The following is an 18935-nucleotide window of genomic DNA, read 5'->3' on the forward strand; positions in this document are numbered from 1 at the left end:
AATGAAGAACAAATAAAGAACAGTCTACAAGATCTTGTTAACAGCTTGGAATCAAATCTTCTGGTCTCATCCACCATCTGTATCTCTCAGAACAATAACAGTTCAGCCAGGTACTACGGAGTCTCCATGTCCACCAAAGGCTCTAACCCAGGGAAAATTGTGATTGGTGCCTCCTGTCTTAGCAAATGGCATGAATATGTATCTGGTGCAGTGATGACCTATTATCCAGTAATGGTCAGGAAAACTTACTTTGATGGAACTTGTGCTGATCAGCTGAGTGGGATTTTTCACTATATCTTCTCACTTTCTTTAGAGCTACAGACGGTACCTAAGATTTGGAAACATGCGATCATTGTTCCTGTTGCTAAGGGCAGTTCTCCTAAGGCACTGAATGATTTTAGGCCTGTGGCTCTGACTTCTTTAGTGATGAAGACATTTGAGAAGATAATTAAGAAGGAGATTTTAATGCAGGTTGAACACCATCTTGACCCCTTCCAGTTTGCCTATAGAGCAGGGAGAGGTGTGGAGGATGCTGCTGTCACACTCCTGCATCTCTTGTATAAGCATCTTGAGGCCCCCCACACCCATGCAAGATTATTATTTGCTGACTTTTCATCTGCATTTAATACAATTCAACCCCTCTTACTTGCTGACAGGCTTTACAATCATTTCAAGCTTGACACTAGTCTGGTCGGCTGGGTGACAGACTTTCTGACTAATAGGTCACAATGTGTGAGGGTAAATCATGTCTTTTCTGATGTGCTCTCCTCCTCTACTGGATCACCCCAGGGTTGTTGCCTCTCTCCCCTTCTGTTCATTCTGTACACAAATGAGTGTCGCAGCAATTTCACAAACAGACACATCCTGAAGTTTGCTGACGACACAGTGATCGTCAGTCTTCTAGCGGGGGACGAGTCAGGCCATGGACAGGTTGTAGATGATTTTGTGAATTGGTGTGATGAGTCCTTCCTCTCACTTAACGTGTCAAAAACTAAAGACATGATTATTGATTTTAGGAAGTCCTCTTATAGCTCATCACCCACTATCATTAAAACTGCCGATATTGGGATCGTTGAGAGTTATAAATATCTAGGTGTGGTACTTGACCATAAACTGTGTTTTGAATCTCATGCTGATGCCACTACTAAAAAAGTTCAACAAAGACTGTTCTTTTTAAGGAAAATGAGATCTTTTAATGTCTCATCTGAGATGTTGTCCTTGTTTTATAGAAGTTTTATCGAATCTGTGATCTCTTTTTGTATCGCTGCCTGGTTTGGTAACCTGACGGTGAAGAATAAGAATCGGCTGGGACTTCTGATAAAAACTGCTAGCAAAATTTCAGGGCGCTGGCAAGATGGACTTTTGGCCATTTACAATAGAAATGTGCTTAGAAAGGCTCATTCTATTATTAATTGTGTGAACCATCCACTTCACAGTGAGTTTGAGTTGTTGCCTTCCGGCCGCCGTTTTAGAGTACCTCCGAGGAGGACTAAAAGACTCCAGGTCTCTTTTATCCCTACTGCGTCTTGTCTCCTTAATGGCAAATAATTGTCCTTGAATTTTCTATCATTATTATTGTTATTATTGTTTTATAGTATTGTTCTGTTTGTTCTTATCCTCCTGCCGCTAAACTAATTTCCCCTTGTGGGACAATAAAGAAATTGAATTGAATTGAATTGAAAGTGGGTATAATTGGCCGTTTTTGACTACTTGTGATTTTACCTCTACATTTCACCTTTAAAAATTATTCATCTTGCCTTGTTTGGAGCAGACGCTCGCGAAACACAAGTGGATGCTGTGTAATTATTCAAAGCTATACGAAGACAACACACTAGTAATGACTTCATGAACTTCTTCACAAATAAAATTTTTATCATTAGAGGAAAAATTACCAATAATCATCCCACAGATGTAATATTATCTACAGCTACTCTTAGTACCATTGATGTGAAGTTAGACTCTTTTTCTCTAATTGATCTTTCTGAGTTATCTTCAATAATTACTTCCTCCAAACCATCAACGTGTCTTTTAGACCCCATTCCTACAAAACTGCTCAAAGAAGTCCTGCCATTAATTAATTCTTCGATCTTAAATACGATCAACCTATCTCTAATAATCGGCTATGTACCACAGGCCTTCAAGCTGGCTGTAGTTAAACCTTTACTCAAAAAGCCATCTCTAGACCCAGCAGTCTTAGCTAATTATAGGCCAATCTCCAACCTTCCTTTCATATCAAAAATCCTTGAAAGAGTAGTTGTCAAACAGCTAACAGATCATCTGCAGAGGAATGGTTTATTTGAAGAGTTTCAGTCAGGTTTCAGAGCTCATCACAGCACAGAAACAGCTTTAGTGAAGGTTACAAATGATCTTCTTATGGCCTCTGACAGTGGACTCATCTCTGTGCTTGTCCTGCTAGACCTCAGTGCAGCGTTCGATACTGTCGACCATAATATCCTATTAGAGCGATTAGAACATGCTGTAGGTATTACAGGTACTGCACTGCAGTGGTTTGTATCATATCTATCTAATAGACTCCAGTTTGTGCATGTAAATGGAGAGTCCTCTTCACACACTGAGGTTAATTATGGAGTTCCACAGGGTTCAGTGCTAGGACCAATTCTGTTTACATTATACATGCTTCCCTTAGGCAGCATCATTAGAAGACATAGCATACATTTTCACTGCTATGCAGATGACACCCAGCTCTATCTGTCCATGAAGCCAGATAACACACACCAATTAGTTAAACTGCAGGAATGTCTTAAAGACATAAAGACCTGGATGGCCGCTAACTTTCTGCTTCTTAATTCAGATCAAACTGAGGTTATTGTACTCGGCCCTGAAAAGCTTAGAAATATGGTATCTAACCAGATTCTTACCCTGGATGGCATTACCTTGGCCTCCAGTAATGCTGTGAGGAACCTTGGAGTCATTTTTGACCAGGATATGTCCTTCAACGCACATATTAAACAAATATGTAAGACTGCGTTCTTCCATTTGCGCAACATCTCTAAAATTACAAATAGCCTGTCTCAGAGTGACGCTGAAAAACTAGTTCATGTATTTATTACTTCCAGGCTGGACTACTGTAATTCATTATTATCAGGATGTCCAAAAAACTCACTGAAAAGCCTTCAGCTAATCCAAAATGCTGCAGCAAGAGTCCTGACAGGGACTAGAAAGAGAGAGCATATTTCTCCTGTTTTGGCTTCCCTTCATTGGCTTCCTGTTAAATCTAGAATTGAATTCAAAATCCTGCTCCTCACATACAAGGTCTTAAATAATCAGGCCCCATCATATCTTAATGACCTTGTAGTACCATATCACCCTATTAGAGCACTTCGCTCTCGCTCTGCAGGCCTACTTGTTGTTCCTAAAGTATTTAAAAGTAGAATGGGAGGGAGAGCTTTCAGTTTTCAGGCCCCTCTTCTGTGGAACCAGCTTCCAGTTTGGATTCGGTTTTTCTGAAAGTTTTTCCTTTCCAGTCACCTTTCTCACTCACTATGTGTTAATAGTTGGGTTGCGGTCACGTGGTTCTGATGACGTGCGGAGGCAGCGCGATTTTTGAGTGGAGGGCGGAAGTAAACATGGAGGACACTGTGGAGAGTCAGGAGAGCAGCTATTGTGCAACTTTAGACCCCGTTTCTCGGGAGAGATATAAACAGATAGTTAAAAAATATATCGGACGTGATCCGTATTCTTTGAAAATGTCCGAATACACCACAGAAGTAAAGGATTTGCCTACTATCGAGGCTGTGGATATCACCAACTACTTGGTCCTCCAGACTTCTTACTACACTAGGCAGCAAATGAAAGCTTTCAAGAGTCTGGAGGCGTACAATTTTTTTGTCAGCGGGTGGGTCCACAACCTTGGAACAAAACATCTCCGTGATGGATACAGTTTGGTGTTTGCAAGGGTGAGTGTTTGTTCTTATATTGCTTTATCTTAAACACGCTAACAGTTAGCGGTAGCGGCTTTAACGTCAACAAACATGCCACATCCTTAGGACTTCGTTAGAGTGACAGTTGTTTGTTTCAAGGTAAACCATTCTCAGCGGTCTAACGAGACACCTCTGAAGACTTGGGTAATTGCAAAGGAGGATGGAGAAGTGATTGCAGCTCATTGCAATTGTATGGCAGGGTTAGTAGCCTAATTAAGTAGGATGTTATTGCAATGAGAACACACACACACACACACACACACACACACACACACACACACACATATACGCATAGGGCACTGCTAGCATTTTGCAGGTGTACTTCAGTAGTAGTGGGGAGAGAGTGTTTTCTTTTAGCTAAGAATTCATCAGCTAAGAATTTGTGTGATTGCCTTAGATCCCTCATGACACTCAGATGCATTTTTCAGATAGAGGGTAGAACTATTCAGTCATGTCATCACCTAGATAATGATTTCTCTATAGGCTGTTGAGAAAGAGTTAATGAATAAACATGTTACTTCAAATAAAGTGCCATTGCACATTAGTATTAGTAAGCTATGCATCATCAAAATGTACTGTAAATATTGCATTTCATGTTAAAAAGATTATGTGCTCTATTTCCAGACTATCAGAATCATGCTCGCACGTTGGAGCTGTTCTTTTTGCAGTTGAAGCTGGGGTGAAAATGAGAGCGACATGCACATCAGAGCAGTGCAAGTGGCTGATGCCATCTCATGTTAAAAAGGTAAGCCAAAAAGCAAAATGTAGGATAAAGAATATTATATTGGGACTTCATGTGACAGTAGGATAAAATATCTTCCCCTATACTGCTACCTTGTCGTGGTGGGGAAGCTTGAGTGCCTCAATGACCCTGTAGGCTATACCGGCGGGGGCTTCAAGCTCCTGGTAGATCTAATCAAGCCGGGCAGGTTGCAGGTGAGGGGTCAGACAAAAGGCAGTACTTTAATAAATGAAGAGTTCTATTCCAAAACGCTATAACAGCATTTAAAAGCCATTTCCTTTTTCATGACTAACATAACCATGACTGCAGAACCGTATACTGTATATCACACCCTTCTCATGCATGCCTCAACACCCTAGCACTTGTTTTCTGCGCACACACACACCTGACTGCAGCACTTTATATATTCACATTTCTCATGCATTCCTCAATACTCACAACTCCTCACACCACATTTTCATCAACATGGAACTGCTTACTTTCCACTCCTTTTATACCCAGCACATGGCACCTCCATCCCCACCCAACATACACACACACACTTCACTGCCAACCAACCATTATCCCCAGCCAAAAACACACATACTCACTCCACTGCCATCACTGTTCAATTTCGAATATTTTTGGAAACGAATATATAGCGTTTTGGAAAAGAGCTTTTTAAATTTTAATGATCTTCTTTGGCTTAATTTTTCCAGATTCCTGCTTGCCCAGTAACTCTGATTGACTTCTCTTCAGCAAAGTCAAAAAAACGAAAGCTTGAGTGTTCCATTGATGGCTGCACAAGTACACAAAAGGTTGGGAAATCACTTCCATGCCCAAGAGTGCAGAGAGATTCAGAGACATACTGTAGGTTTTTTGAGAGTTTAAGCAAAAACTGTCCAAGGAATGCAGCACTGATGTCTAGGGAACCTTACCACAAAGAATTTGTCCCCCAGTCTAGCATGCTTCCTAAAACTGTGCCTGAGTACAGAACACCAGAGACACTGCAGCTCCCCCCCAAAGACCTTGAAGAGCTATGCCTGGACTTCCAGCTTGAAGAGCTCACCCTGTCCCAAGTCCAGGCTGTAGAGAGGGCGACTCGAAGTCAGAGTGCAAGCAGTATTTGGTTTAGGCAAAGAGCTGGACGCGTAACTGCCTCTAAGCTGAAACAAGTTCTTAAGACCAACCCCCAGCAACCATCAAAGAGCTTGATCAAGGCCATATGCAATCCAGAGGCATATAGGTTCACCACAGCTGCTACAAGGTATTTAGGGTTTGATGTAGGGTAAGGCAGAGTTAAGATTTGGGGTATGAAACTGTCCATAACTGTAACTAAAAAAGTGTTATGAAGATGGAGGTTAGTTATAGGCTTATACGGCTAGGGTTATACAGGGTAAGAACTAAGTATAGTTTAGGGTAATGGCATATTGTATAATACATCACTTTACTGTTTTACACATCCAATACTAAGTAATAATTTCCTTTTCATGTTTGGCATGTGTACTGTTTATAGTTATGGATGCAAACATGGAGCATATGAGAAGCTTATGAGCCAGGAGCATGCAGGCTTCTCATGTATGGACAGCGGTCTCTGGCTGAACCCCAAGTGGCCATACATGGGGTCCTCCCCTGATGGGATAGTCACTTGTGACTGTCATGGAACTGGCATCTGCGAGATTAAGGTATTGACTCTGTTGTAGTCAAGGCCATAGGTGTGACATCTTTCCATAAGAATCAGTGAACTGAGTAAAAATGCAGGAAATACCTTTTCTAATTTCTAATCTATTGTTCAATTAAGATAAGATGAGGCTTTATTGTCTGTGTCAAATAGACATTTGTTTTGGGCAATGAGAGATTATGATAACACAGACCACACCCATCATCTTTGCTTCTTCACTGTTTCATCAGATAAATCTTGATTGTTGTTCTCATCACTGTGATTTTAGTGCCCACACTCTCAGAAAGATGCGGTCAACCTGCACATGCGTGCTGGGGAGAAGGGCTTCTGCCTCATCAGTGACGGGGATAATGTCACACTGGACCCAACTCATGACTACTATTACCAAATTCAGGCACAGCTTCACATTGCAAATGCAGAGTACTGTGACTTTGTTGTGTGGAACCGCAATGACATATTTGTTGAAAGGATTTTGCCTGACCTTGAGTTTTGGGATGATGCGATTCCTAAAGTTGAGTGTTTTTTTAGAAACAGTATACTCCCAGAAATACTGGGACAGCAAGTTACAAACATACATGTGTAATGTGATAAAAGGACGACAACATAATGACATTTTGAATATTGTTATGACCTGATGGTAGTCATTATGAGTTCTGGCTATTGTATTTGCTCTGACGTAGCATTAGAGCACAAATTGTCATTTAATTTTATTGTACATTTAATTGTGTCATTTAAGTGTTGTGTAACACTACACAATGATTAAATGCTATTGAGGCAGCATAATAATACATTGGTGGTTTATTTACAAGATTAGACTTTTAAACAAATAAACAAAATAGATTGCAATCCATCTCACAGTATAATACTGTACAAACTGCCAGCACAATATGACAGTTGGAGAAAAATATTTCATTTGAAAACATTTACAGACTAATCAGGAGTCAGGACTTAGGTACTACTATTACTCTACCCTGTTCTACTTATCACCAGAGCCAAGCAGCAGATACTGGACACTACTCTTCCTCTCCACCCCCTTCTGTGAGCCGTGACAGTGACAAGACATTTAATTTTTTTTTAACTGATTGATTACCACCCACCCCCCTTACTCCAGTGGGACAACAGACTCGGAGAGATTTGATAAGGCACAACAAATTACCCCAATCTTGTCGATCAATGCATGTGTCTCACCTGGCTTTGTGGACATGTTCTCTATTGGCATAGCCCTGCTCTGCAGAATTTGATATTTCCTCCTGACTAAACCTATGACTCGCTCAACATGGATACGCAAATTGGCTATTTTCCTTGTCTCTGCCACTTCATAGGCTGACAGCTGTTTTCTCCCTTTAATGAATGCCGGTGTCTGTAGTGAAGCACAGTAAAACCCCACATTATCGCCAATATTGAACCCACGATCTGCAAGGACAATATCTCCAGGTAACAAGTTCTTTAGGAGGCCACTCTCTATTGTGATCGCTAACTCTCCCTCCCCAGGCAGAAGATATGTAAGTGACGTAGCCTTGGGGGGCAACACCAATCAAAAATTTTACAGTGTGATGGTGCTTGTAGTTGGACCAAGTTTGAGCTTGTGCAAGAAGATTAGATGGTCTCTCAATAAAGACTTCAAAGCAATCAACAATCACAGCCACTTTACATCCAAATGCCTGTCTGAAACTCAGTGGCATCGTAGCTTGAAGAACATGTCGCTCTGGCCACTCAATTAGGAACTCTAACCTTTTATGAAGTATGTCAATTACTTTATGCCAAACTCTAGAAGCAGTGGACAGAGAAATATTGAACCTGAAAGCTAAATCTTTCAGGGGCAGATTTAGTCTCAGCCTCAGCAAAACTAGTATGAATTGTTCAAATTTGGACAACAAAGACATAGGTCCCGAGGTGATATAGGGCTCGCACAGTTCAAAAATCTGAATTAAAACTAAGAAGTTGGGGAGCCCTGTGTAGAACTTTGTCTTGTCTTCATTTTTTTCAAAAGCCTCCTGGCTGAACTGTGTGTCCAGAGCCTTGCTCCGAAGATCAACCAGCTCTGCTGTGTTCTGTCTCAAAACATCCTCCATCTTCTCGATGTCATCCATCGTCAGCTCTGTCTGGCATCCAGCATCCGCACAGCCTGCAATATAACAGTGGGGGAGCATAATCAGCATAATAGAGGCAACCTCAATTTTTACTCATTTTCACTGTAGGAGTTTTTTAGTGGGCTATTAGAATCTGGTGTAATGTGTTTAATTCACTATGTTAATTTAATGTAATTATTTCTTTTAATCAACAAAAAAACATGTTGCGTCTAAACAAAAAATATATTTATATGTTTCTCTCCACAGAAACCTTACATTACGGATATCTTTACTTATCTGTGAAAGGAGACTGTCTGGAATCTGGCAATATAAGAACCATAGCAGTGTACAAAAACCTGTGGTGTGTGCCTGACGGTAATAAGTGCCACTTTTTCTTTTTTTCTGAATAAAATGGTATGGATTTACTCTGTGATTAAAAAATCACAAACATGTAATATGTAACTTGGACCATAATCATTACAGATAATGGCATCTTTTTCTCTTTGACATGATTCTTGTTTGTTTTACATCTCAGCACAATATCTTACCTGGATAAGTGAATGTCTCATTCACACTGAAGTCTTCTGGTTGTGGATTCTCAGCTGGAAGCTGCAGTTCGGGGTTCTCCACTGTCACTAGGCTCAAATCCGGGCTCTCAGCCGTCTGTTGCATATCCAAAATCGCCTCTGCACATTGATGCTGTTCTGCCTTAAGCTTCATTCTTTTCTCTCGTTTGAGAACTGATTCCGATCTGGGTTTTCGTTCGTAGCCGAGATTGACCGTCGGAGCCCAGTCCTCCGACTCTTCGTCATCCAAAGCACTTGGGCAGCCTATAGTCCCAATCAAGTCAATATTAGACTACTAACTTAAAAGCACTAAGTAAACGAGAATTTAACGACAACCTAATGCTAATAAGTTCGTTTGCAAACATAACATTACCTCTGACGAAGTGGTCGCTGCAGACACGGGCATTGGCAGACTCTGCTCCTCCCGACTGTAAACGTAAATTTAAAATCCATTTTTTCCTACGTTTTTCGGTTAGAATTTTCCATTTTTCTCCTCTTCGTTGGGCTATTTTTGGTACCCTAAAATACCGTTTATCAGTTTCTCTGGTCGACCTACTGGAGCATCCGTAAACACAACAGGACATAGGCATTTTGCGTACTGTCTGTCTGTGATTTTGCGCTTATCTTTTTCACTTCCGACCGCCAGTCAAATTTCGCGCTTTACGTCGACGTCACGTCTACGTCAAATGAAACCTAGCTATAGACCTCTCTGCATTGAATCATATCTGTTATTAACCTCTGTCTCTCTTCCACAGCATGTCTTTTATCCTGTCTTCCTTCTCTCACCCCAACCGGTCGCAGCAGATGGCCGCCCCTCCCTGAGCCTGGTTCTGCCGGAGGTTTCTTCCTGTTAACCCTTGTGCTCCCCTTCGGGGCAGCTCCGGACCCCGGGGGTCCCAGAGTACCCCTGGGTCGCATTTCACAGGCCACGCATCAGGGTTGGCTCCTGCGCCCCGTACACCCACGTTTCCCTCCCTGAATGCCACTCCCGTTTCAATTTTTCTCCTAGTTTCAGGCAGGCTCTATCACGTTCGTCCATGGGAGGCCGCTGTTAAATGCCTCTCACTTCATACTCCATTATTCAAAGTTGTTAAGAATACATCACACGAGGTTAGGTTTGCAGGGGACATCTGTTTTCCGGCAATGGAGTAAGGTGTGTCGGCCAGTAGCACCTGCCTAACTTTTTTTTAAATTTTACTCTCTGAGCCCCATTTTGCTGTTCGATACGAATTTCTTGGGTCATTTAAGTGTCACACTGGAAGGATGTTCAAGGGAAGGAGACAAACCGAGAAAAACCTTACTGGCGAGAGCTGTGCTAACGCTGGCGCAGCAGACGATGCTAGTGCAGCCCTGAACCCGGCGCTTGTCGCCCTGCTCGAACAGCACAGAACAGCCATAGCCGCAGATTTTAAGACTACATCGGATGTGATTAACGGTAAGTTGGACAAGATTCAAGCGGAAGTTGCAAATCAAGAACTACGTATTGGTGAGCTTGAATCAAACGCAGTTGATGTTGTTCAGCGTTTAGCAGCGCTCGAAGCTAAGTATGATTCACTACAGGAGGAAAACAAACTTTTCAAAACTAAACTTTCTGACCTGGAGAGTAGAAGCAGAAGGCAGAACATTCGTCTGGTGGGTTTGCCGGAATCGGTGGAGCCGGGTCCTTGGCCAACTGAGTTCTTTTCCCGGCTGCTGGTGGAGGTCTTCGGCGCACAAACTTTGCCATCCCCCCGGAGCTTGACAGAGCCCACCGTAGCCTTATGCCCAAACCGGGCCCTGATGGAAGTCATTATCCGCTTCCACCGCTTCCAGATTAAGGAGCTGCTGATGAGGGAAGCACGGAGACGCCGAGGGACGTTGGAGTACTGCGGACATAAACTCCAGTTTTATGAGGATTACAACGCCGACGTCCAGAAGCAGTGAGCCCAGTATAAGGATGTTATGGCCGAGTTATACTGGAGAGGCCTTTGTCCTTCCCTTCTCTTCCCCGCCAGGCTCCGCGTTACTCTTTCAGATGGGAAAATCCGGCGATTGGAGTCAGTTGAGGAGGCCTCTCGCTTCATTCAAACCATGGAAGAAAACCGAAGCTCTCCATCCTGAGTTGGACATTGTAGCCGGTTAGAGCACTCACCCTAATTTGCAACTATAACGGGTCGGACTAGCCTAAGTGGCGTCCTCGTTGTGACTGACATTATACAGCCGTGCTGTTGGCATAGCAATATATTCTTTGCTGTCCATTTTAAGGTAAAACTGGTTTGTTGTTTGGTTGATTTGTTTTTTGTTCTTTCTTCTTTCTCTTCTTCCTGGCCTGAAAACTGAGTCTCTGGCTCGAGTTTAGGGGCTACTGTTCAAGGGTGCAGGTATGATGCTAGTGGTACGGGGAGTTCTTGACTAATATGGGAAGAAAGCAGGGGCTTACGCGGTTGCTTTTTAATGCAACCTGCTGGGGGATATTGGTGGGTGGTATTGTTTTAGGGGTTTTTTTTACACAGTGATATGTTATTGTATTGCATTTTCTTTCTGGGGTGGGGTTGGTTGTCATGGTTTTTTTTTGTTTGTTTTGTTTTGGTCCCCTCCCTTCCCTCCTTGGGCAACTCTGTACATAAAAATGTGGGACTTCCTTGATGAGTGGTAATCTTACCTTTTTTAGCTGGAATGTGAGGGGGTTGAACCACCCAATAAAGCGAAAGAGAGTCTTATCACGTCTGAAGCAATTTAAGCCCGGGGTAGTTTTTTTGCAAGAGACTCACTTGCAGGATTCAGATCACTCACGCTTGGCAAAATGTTGGTCAGGACAGATGTTTCACTCTAATTTTAAAGCAAAGGCTAGGGGTACAGCTATTCTTATCGATCGGAACATCCCATTTGTTCCATCTAATCTTGTGTCAGACAAAAACGGACGGTTTATAATAGTGTCTGGCAAACTCTGCGACAGGTCTGTGACTTTGGCTAATCTTTATGCACCCAATTTTGATGATATGCAATTTTTTTCAACGCCTGTTTTAAGGCTCTGAAGGCATTTCTGAGAGGAGAAATCATCTCAGTGGCAGCATTTAAAAGACAGTGTGCACAGCGGGAACAGAAGCTTATTTCAGACCAGATTTTAAACATCGACAGGCAGTACACTCAGTCACCATCACCGGCGCTATACAAAGAACGCTTAAGTTTACAAACCAAACACAATCTACTTTCCACTCGACAAGTGGAAGGATGTCTGATTAGGAGCAAGAGCGATTTTTACGAACACGGTGGAAAGACCGGTAAGCTTTTGGCCACCCAACTGCGTGGTATTAGGGCTAAACAAATTATAACTGGCTTGAAGGCAGACGATGGAGTGGTGACTAGGGATCAGAAGGCTTATATACATCAGAATCTACTGTTAATGTAAAAGATTTACATGGTTTCTTTGACTCCATTGATATGCCCTCGCTTTCCCCAGAGCTCAGACAGACTCTGGAAGCCCCTATCTCAAAGCCGGAAATTCAGGCGGCAATAGCATCTATGAAATCTGGGAAATCTCCAGGCCCTGATGGATTTTCTGCAGACTTTTATAAAAAAAATTCTCGGACGATTTGGCCCCTTTCCTTTGCGAAGTTTTTACAGAGTCGCTAGACTCTGGGGCACTTCCTTCATCATGCTACCAGGCCTGTATCACAGTGTTACTTAAGAAGGGCAAGGACCCGACTGACTGTCTTCCTATAGACCTATATCTCTGTTAAACATGGATGTTAAAATTCTGTCTAAGCTGCTGGCGCACAGGCTGGAAAAAATTCTTCCTGCTATAATATCTCCCGACCAAACTGGCTTTATAAAAAATCGGCACGCCTTCTTTAACATATGGCGACTTTTTAATATTATCTATGCCCCCAGCCATGTTGTGCCTGAATGCCTTATTGCTATGGACTCGGAAAAAGCATTTGATAGGGTGGAGTGGGAATATTTGTTTTTTACTTTAGAAAGGTTTGGAATGGGCCCCTTATTTTGCTCATGGATCAAACTTCTTTACGCAAGCCCCACAGCTTCAGTGGTAACTAACTGTCGCTACTCTGACCATTTTAGGCTCCACCATGGAGCGACACAGGGCTGCCCTTTAAGCCCTTTGCTTTTTGCCCTTGCAATTGAGCCATTAGCGATTGCAGTCCATGGTAGCGGGCACATAAAGGGCATATGGAGGGGGGGGGATTGAGCATAGAGTTTCACTGTATGCCGATGACCTTCTTCTATTTCTTTCCAACCCGCTTACCTCCTTACCCGCTGTACTTAATATACTGAATGCTTTTAGTCACCTCTCTGGACACAAAATTAATATAAATAAGAGTGAACTGTTTTTGATTAACGAGAGTGCTTGAAATCTGGATTTGGTAAATGTTCCCTTTAAAATAGTCACAGATCACTTTGATTACCTTGGGATATATGTCACAAAGCAATTTCATTGTTTGTTTAAAAGAATCTCCTCCCCATGCTGGAACAGTGCAAGCACATGCTGTCCAGATGGTCCCCATTATCCTTATCTTTAATAGGTAGGATTAACTCGGTGAAAATGATGCTACTTCCAAAATTCTTATGTTTTTCAATGCCTCCCTATCCTGATTCCAAAATCATTTTTTTAAATCTCTAGACTCACTAATCACTTCATTTATTTGGAATGGTAAACCTCCCAAATTGAAGAAATCTATTCTTCAAAGGCCCAAGCCGGTTGGAGGTTTAGGCCTCCCTAATTTCCAGTACTATTATTGGGCCACCAATATCAGGTGTTTGTTGTATTGGAGACACTACCATCTCGAACCGTCACCACCAGTTTGGGTTGCCATGGAGTCATATTCAAGTGGGAAAATTTCTCTACTTGCGACTTTAGGTTCATCACTCCCTTTTGGCATTGCCTCTACCGAGTAACAATAGAGTTGTCCAGCAATCTCTTAGAATCTGGTCTCAGTTTAGGAAGAGTCTGGGTCTCCGGGCTTTCTCACTTCAAAGCCCAGTTGCAGCAAACCACCTATTTGTTCCCTCAATGGCAGATAATGCTTTTCATATCTGGCATAAAAAGGGCCTAAAATCCTTTGCAGACTTATATGAAGATGGACAATTTGTAAGTTTCTCTCAAATATCCACCAAATTTGGCATAGCTGCAACTCAGTTTTTTCGGTTCTTACAGGCCAGACACTATATGCAGAGTGTGACAGCAGAATTCCCCCAAATGCCTCCACACAATCCAGTAGATGATTTTTTAATGGTAAACCCAACCTCAAGGGGCATAATATCAGCCTTGTACAGCTCAATTTCCAATTTACAAGGCTCTTCAGTAGCTGCTATTAAATCTAAATGGGAAAAGGACCTTACCTTTCATATTACGGATGAACTGTGGGACTCTATCCTTGGCCAGGTTCACAATATATCAATGTGTGCTCGACATACACTTATCCAATTTAAGATTCATCGGGGGCATTGGTCCAGGGATAGACTGGCACACATATACCCAGGGGTGGACCCAGCCTGTATAAGGTGTGGGGGTGCTCCTGGTACATTGTTTCATATGTACTGGTCCTGCCCTTCTTTGTCCACCTTTTGGAAATCTGTTTTCCATACCATGTCTGAAGTCCTGCTGCATCAAATTGAACCAGAGCCACTCTGTGCTATGTTTGGTCCGGTCCAGAATCTGAATCTGTCCAACTCCAGACTCAGAACATGAAACTTTTCATTATTGTTGGCCAGGCGAGCTATACTGCTTAAGTGGAAAGACTCTTCTCCCCGCTCACACACACAATGGCTAAAAGATATAATGTCTTGTATGGATTTAGAAAAAATTTGATATACAGTTCGTGGGTCAAAAATAAATTTTATAAACTGTGGTCTTCCTTTCTGGACTTCTTTGAAAGGCCCACAACTACTGTTACTGAGTAGTCCAAGGAACCCCCCCCTCCCCCGTCTTGTTTTTTTTTCTTTTCTTTTATGAGTCTGTTTGTTGTTTTTTGCTTTTGTTTGTTTTTTTCTGTTTGTTTTTTGGTTTGTTTTTTGGTTTAGTTGGGCAGCAGGCTGCCAATTATTTGTTGTTTTAAGGGTTAGGGTGGGAACAAGATTGAAATTTTGGAATATTCTGAAGCATTTTGTGTTATTGTATACATTGTATTGGAACCTTTGTCTAATAAAAAGACCTTTGAAAGAAGAATACATTACACTAAGTGTGCATTTATGTCTCATAGTGATGCATTGTACATACTAGGAATACACTGCTGCTGCTTAGTGTAGTCTAGACCGCGGTCAGCTCCTCGACTAGATGGATGAGGTCCCAATGATACCGAGATTTTTCATTTTGATCATTTAGAGACAAAAAACCTCCACGAGGGTTGCATATTTTCTGGTTCATGCCCCAAGTCACGCACATATAAAATTATAATAAATAAGATGTAATGTTAATGGAACACCTTGAAAACCCATCAAATGTCAATGAGAAAGAAATCATGCTGGAACAAAAAGATGTCACAGCGTTAGACAGAAATGAAAACGATCATCCTACATCCCAAAAATCAAAGTAAAAAAATTACTATTAAATTTTACTTGATAACTAAATCAAAACTAATGCACGAGGACAAAAACGATGGTTGACTGCATTGACACTTTTATTAGCAAATAAAAAAACAAAAACAATCATTTTCACTTAGTTATTGGATGTGTATATGATCTGTTTTAATAAGTTATTTATTTTCATACTGTAAAATAGCCTAAAAAACATACTAAGCATTCTAACTTTGTGTTATTCAGTCAGTCCCATACATGAACATGGACACACACTTGATCTTGTTTTATCTCATGGTTTTTCTGTTTGTTTCTGTTTTTAACGTAGAGATTTGTGATGCTGTGTTTTCTGACCACAGTCCTGTGATGCTTCAAGTTCCTCTTGTCTGTACCTCAGTTAAACCGCGCTGCTGCTCGCCGCTGTCGTATTTTTGACCCACTGCTGAGCAGTTTTTAACAGTTTTTAACCAGAACTGTAAAGTCCCAGAGTTTTTGTGCAGCCAGACTGAGGAACTGAGCTCATGGTTTTATTTCAACTACCAGATTGCTTTGGACACTGTGGCTCCGTTAAGAACCAGGCAGCCTAAAACGAAATCTGACCCCTGGCTGAAGGCTGTCAGACGCAAGTGCTGTCGAGCTGAGTGTGAATGGAAACAAGCTACAAGTGTCATTCCAGATGCTAAAGCCCTGTTGTATGGAACGCCAGGACTGCCATAATGAATTAATTAAATACACCATTAAATAATTAATTAAATGTGGCAATAATTAATTAAAATTGGCAATAATTAATTAAATAAATAGTTATGACACATTTAATTAATTAATTATTGACACATTTAATTAATTATTTAATGATATATTTATTTATTTCATTTTGGCAGTCCTGGCGCCTGGCTCTCATCATGAAATAATTTTATCTGTCAGCCTCACCCATCACAGCAAGGAGGCGGGGTTAACGCTCTCCCTGTAGCTTGTCTGACATCTGATTGGTTAAACTGTAAAGCAAGTCCACACAGATCGATCCCTGATAATAGATTGATGTCCATCCATCCATCCATCCATCCATTCGCTTCCGCTTATCCTTTTCAGGGTCGCGGGGGGCACTGGAGCCTATCCCAGCTGTCATAGGGTGAGAGGCGGGGTACGCTCTGGACAGGTTGCCAGTCTGTCACAGAGCCAACACACAGGGACAGACAACCATTCGCACTCACATTCATTCACACATTCACACCTAGTGGCAATTTGGATTATCCAATTAACCTATCCCCACAAGCTGATGATTGATGTACTCCCATTAAATCTCACTCCGATCCTTTAGGTGGTGATATTCATTTTTTAACTTTGCTTGGATGCGCTATGCAGTTGGAAGCAAGAAGTTGCCGCCATAAAAATCAAGACACTTGACAATAGTTGTGTACCTCAATTGATACATTGCACGACGTGTACGAGAAATGTCAAAAAGCTGTCCGGAGCTGCTGAGAGAAGCAGCGAATTTAATTGAAGAAGCTCTGAGGACAAATTCCCCAACTCCGTCAGCTCAGACACAGCAGATACCTGCGGCACCATTACATACACCTGTCCAAAGTAAGTAACGTCAGCCACGTGTTATACTAATTGATGACTTAGCACACAGTTAAATCTTAGCAATTCATATGAGCATCTAAATTTCAGTGGGTGGGGGTTGTGCACCTAGGTTTATGTGTGGTAGTTAGCTAATTATGCTTTGTGTGTGACTCACTTTCGTTGTGTGTGGATGGGGCATGAAACTAGATAGTCAGTAAAACGCCCTTATTTTGCAGCACCATGCCTGGTGCTGATGTGTAGCGTTAGTGACGTTTAAAATGATGCTAAGCTGAAAGTTCAGACTGTTGTAGCTGACTGGTGGTCTGTTCCGCTGGGATATTTTCTTTGTGTTGCAGCCGAGCTAGCAAGGCTCTTTGCTCCGTATAATGGTGGGAGTAGAAGAAATATGATAAGACGGTCAGCACAGAGCCTAGTACCTAGAAGAAGCTACACACATACGTTCTGTTGCTTGGCTGATCACAAGGCTAACAAAGTTCCAAGCATTCAACTTAAAGCAGACCTCCATGCTGCAGGACTTGGAGAGCAAAAAGTGACATTTTCAGGTAAGTCTGATAGTAGAAATTTACCAGAGCCCAGTTTTGATTGTGGTTCACTGTAGGGTTTTTTTGTTTGTTTTTTGTTTTTATAATTTTTACCATGAATGTGATAAATATTTGGTCATTTTAATTTAAATTGGACTTAAATTTCAACTGTGTGATTGTTATTTTGTGGCTATTAGATAGTACTGGCTTGTTTTCAAATATGTGGGTGTTTGATTGAATGGAGATTATCTGTTTATTCTTTTAAATACAGGGAATGACAATGATCCCGAGACTGTAAGAACTAAACTGATGGAAGTGTTTCCAAAGCTCCAAGAAGGGGGAGGATTTGAGTTTCTAAAAATTACAGGATCTACTCGTAGTCGAAATCTTGCATTGCTTCAATGTCCCAGCACTGGATATACCATTGCGTATCTGAAAGACCCATCTGCAGTGATTGGGCAGGCTACAATCTACATCCGTCCACTTCAACAGGACTTACACTTTGATTGTGTACATAAATCTATATTGTCATCATTTCACACATAATAATATAAATAAATAGCATTGTGGAATTTACATTTATAAATGGATGTTTTTTATCTTTTAGGAGAGCTCAGGTCATGCCTCTGGTCCACTCATCTCCTGTATTACTTGTCAGAAGGAATTTTCCTTTTCTGAAATAAAAATGCACAGAGACAGCTGTGCTGGTTAAGTACTAACAAAGACATATGTGTACTACATATTCATTTTACATTAGGAAAATGAGAGAGTATGACAATGTCAATTTTGTTAACTTCAAGGACATCCACGCAGGAATCACATAGAGAACGAGAGGGAGGCCATGTTGAAGAAAATGATAGAGAGCCAGCCACAGTCAGTGAAAGTGTGCCAGTTAGGCCTGAAACATCAGAAACCTCAGCTCAAAGTGCAGTAGTAACTGGTACTGAGGAATTTGTTCACAAAGAACCTGACAATGGTTTGTGTAAACACATAGAGCTGCTATAAGTTTGCAAACAACTTACATTCATTCAGTAATAAAATATTACCTTTAATAAAATTACTTTAAAATAAATAGTACTGCATGTAATCAACAATATAATTCATGACTATTAATGTTAAAATACTTTCTTGGGTTCTTAATGTTGTTTGGAAACCCTGAAAGTGATGCTAGGGTAACTGAAACCAGGAATCAAACCTCATTCTGTGCAGAAATGGAATATTTAGAATATTTCTGGTAATATGTATTAGAAGATTGATTGGGTGAATGCGACTGTAGTATAAAGGCCTTTTAGTGTTCGTGGTAAAACACTATATAGGTACTAGGCCATTTGCCTTTTGGTGC

At 41.5% G+C, this 18935-nt stretch overlaps 1 protein-coding gene and 1 long non-coding RNA gene across 3 annotated transcripts; one reads left to right on the top strand and one right to left on the bottom strand.

Annotated features, from left to right (window-relative positions):
- The first annotated feature begins 3890 nt into the window (after positions 1 to 3890).
- LOC309698340 lies at positions 3891 to 6192 on the top strand. 2 transcript variants are annotated; one of them, XR_014274070.1, is made up of 4 exons: positions 3891 to 4141; positions 4566 to 4686; positions 5382 to 5480; positions 6179 to 6192. It is a non-coding gene; the product is annotated as an uncharacterized lncRNA (long non-coding RNA). The 2 variants fall into 2 exon arrangements; XR_014274071.1 differs by lacking the exon at positions 6179 to 6192 and having other exon boundaries at positions 5382 to 5557.
- Positions 6193 to 7319: 1127 nt separating this feature from the next.
- On the bottom strand, positions 7320 to 11863 carry LOC309698200 (uncharacterized protein; the record flags this gene model as incomplete). Its single annotated transcript, XM_082520500.1, has 4 exons — positions 9352 to 11863; positions 8961 to 9242; positions 7822 to 8468; positions 7320 to 7379 (listed from the first exon to the last, which is right to left on the bottom strand). Exons 1-4 carry the CDS (start codon positions 9566 to 9568, stop codon positions 7320 to 7322), a joined length of 1206 nt encoding a protein of 401 aa, XP_082376626.1. The 5' UTR covers positions 9569 to 11863.
- Positions 11864 to 18935: the final 7072 nt, after the last annotated feature.

The sequence above is a fragment of the Aulonocara stuartgranti genome (genome assembly GCF_965226115.1).
Source record: "Aulonocara stuartgranti genome assembly, chromosome: 22".
In the NCBI taxonomy this organism is placed as follows: Eukaryota; Metazoa; Chordata; class Actinopteri; order Cichliformes; family Cichlidae; genus Aulonocara; species Aulonocara stuartgranti.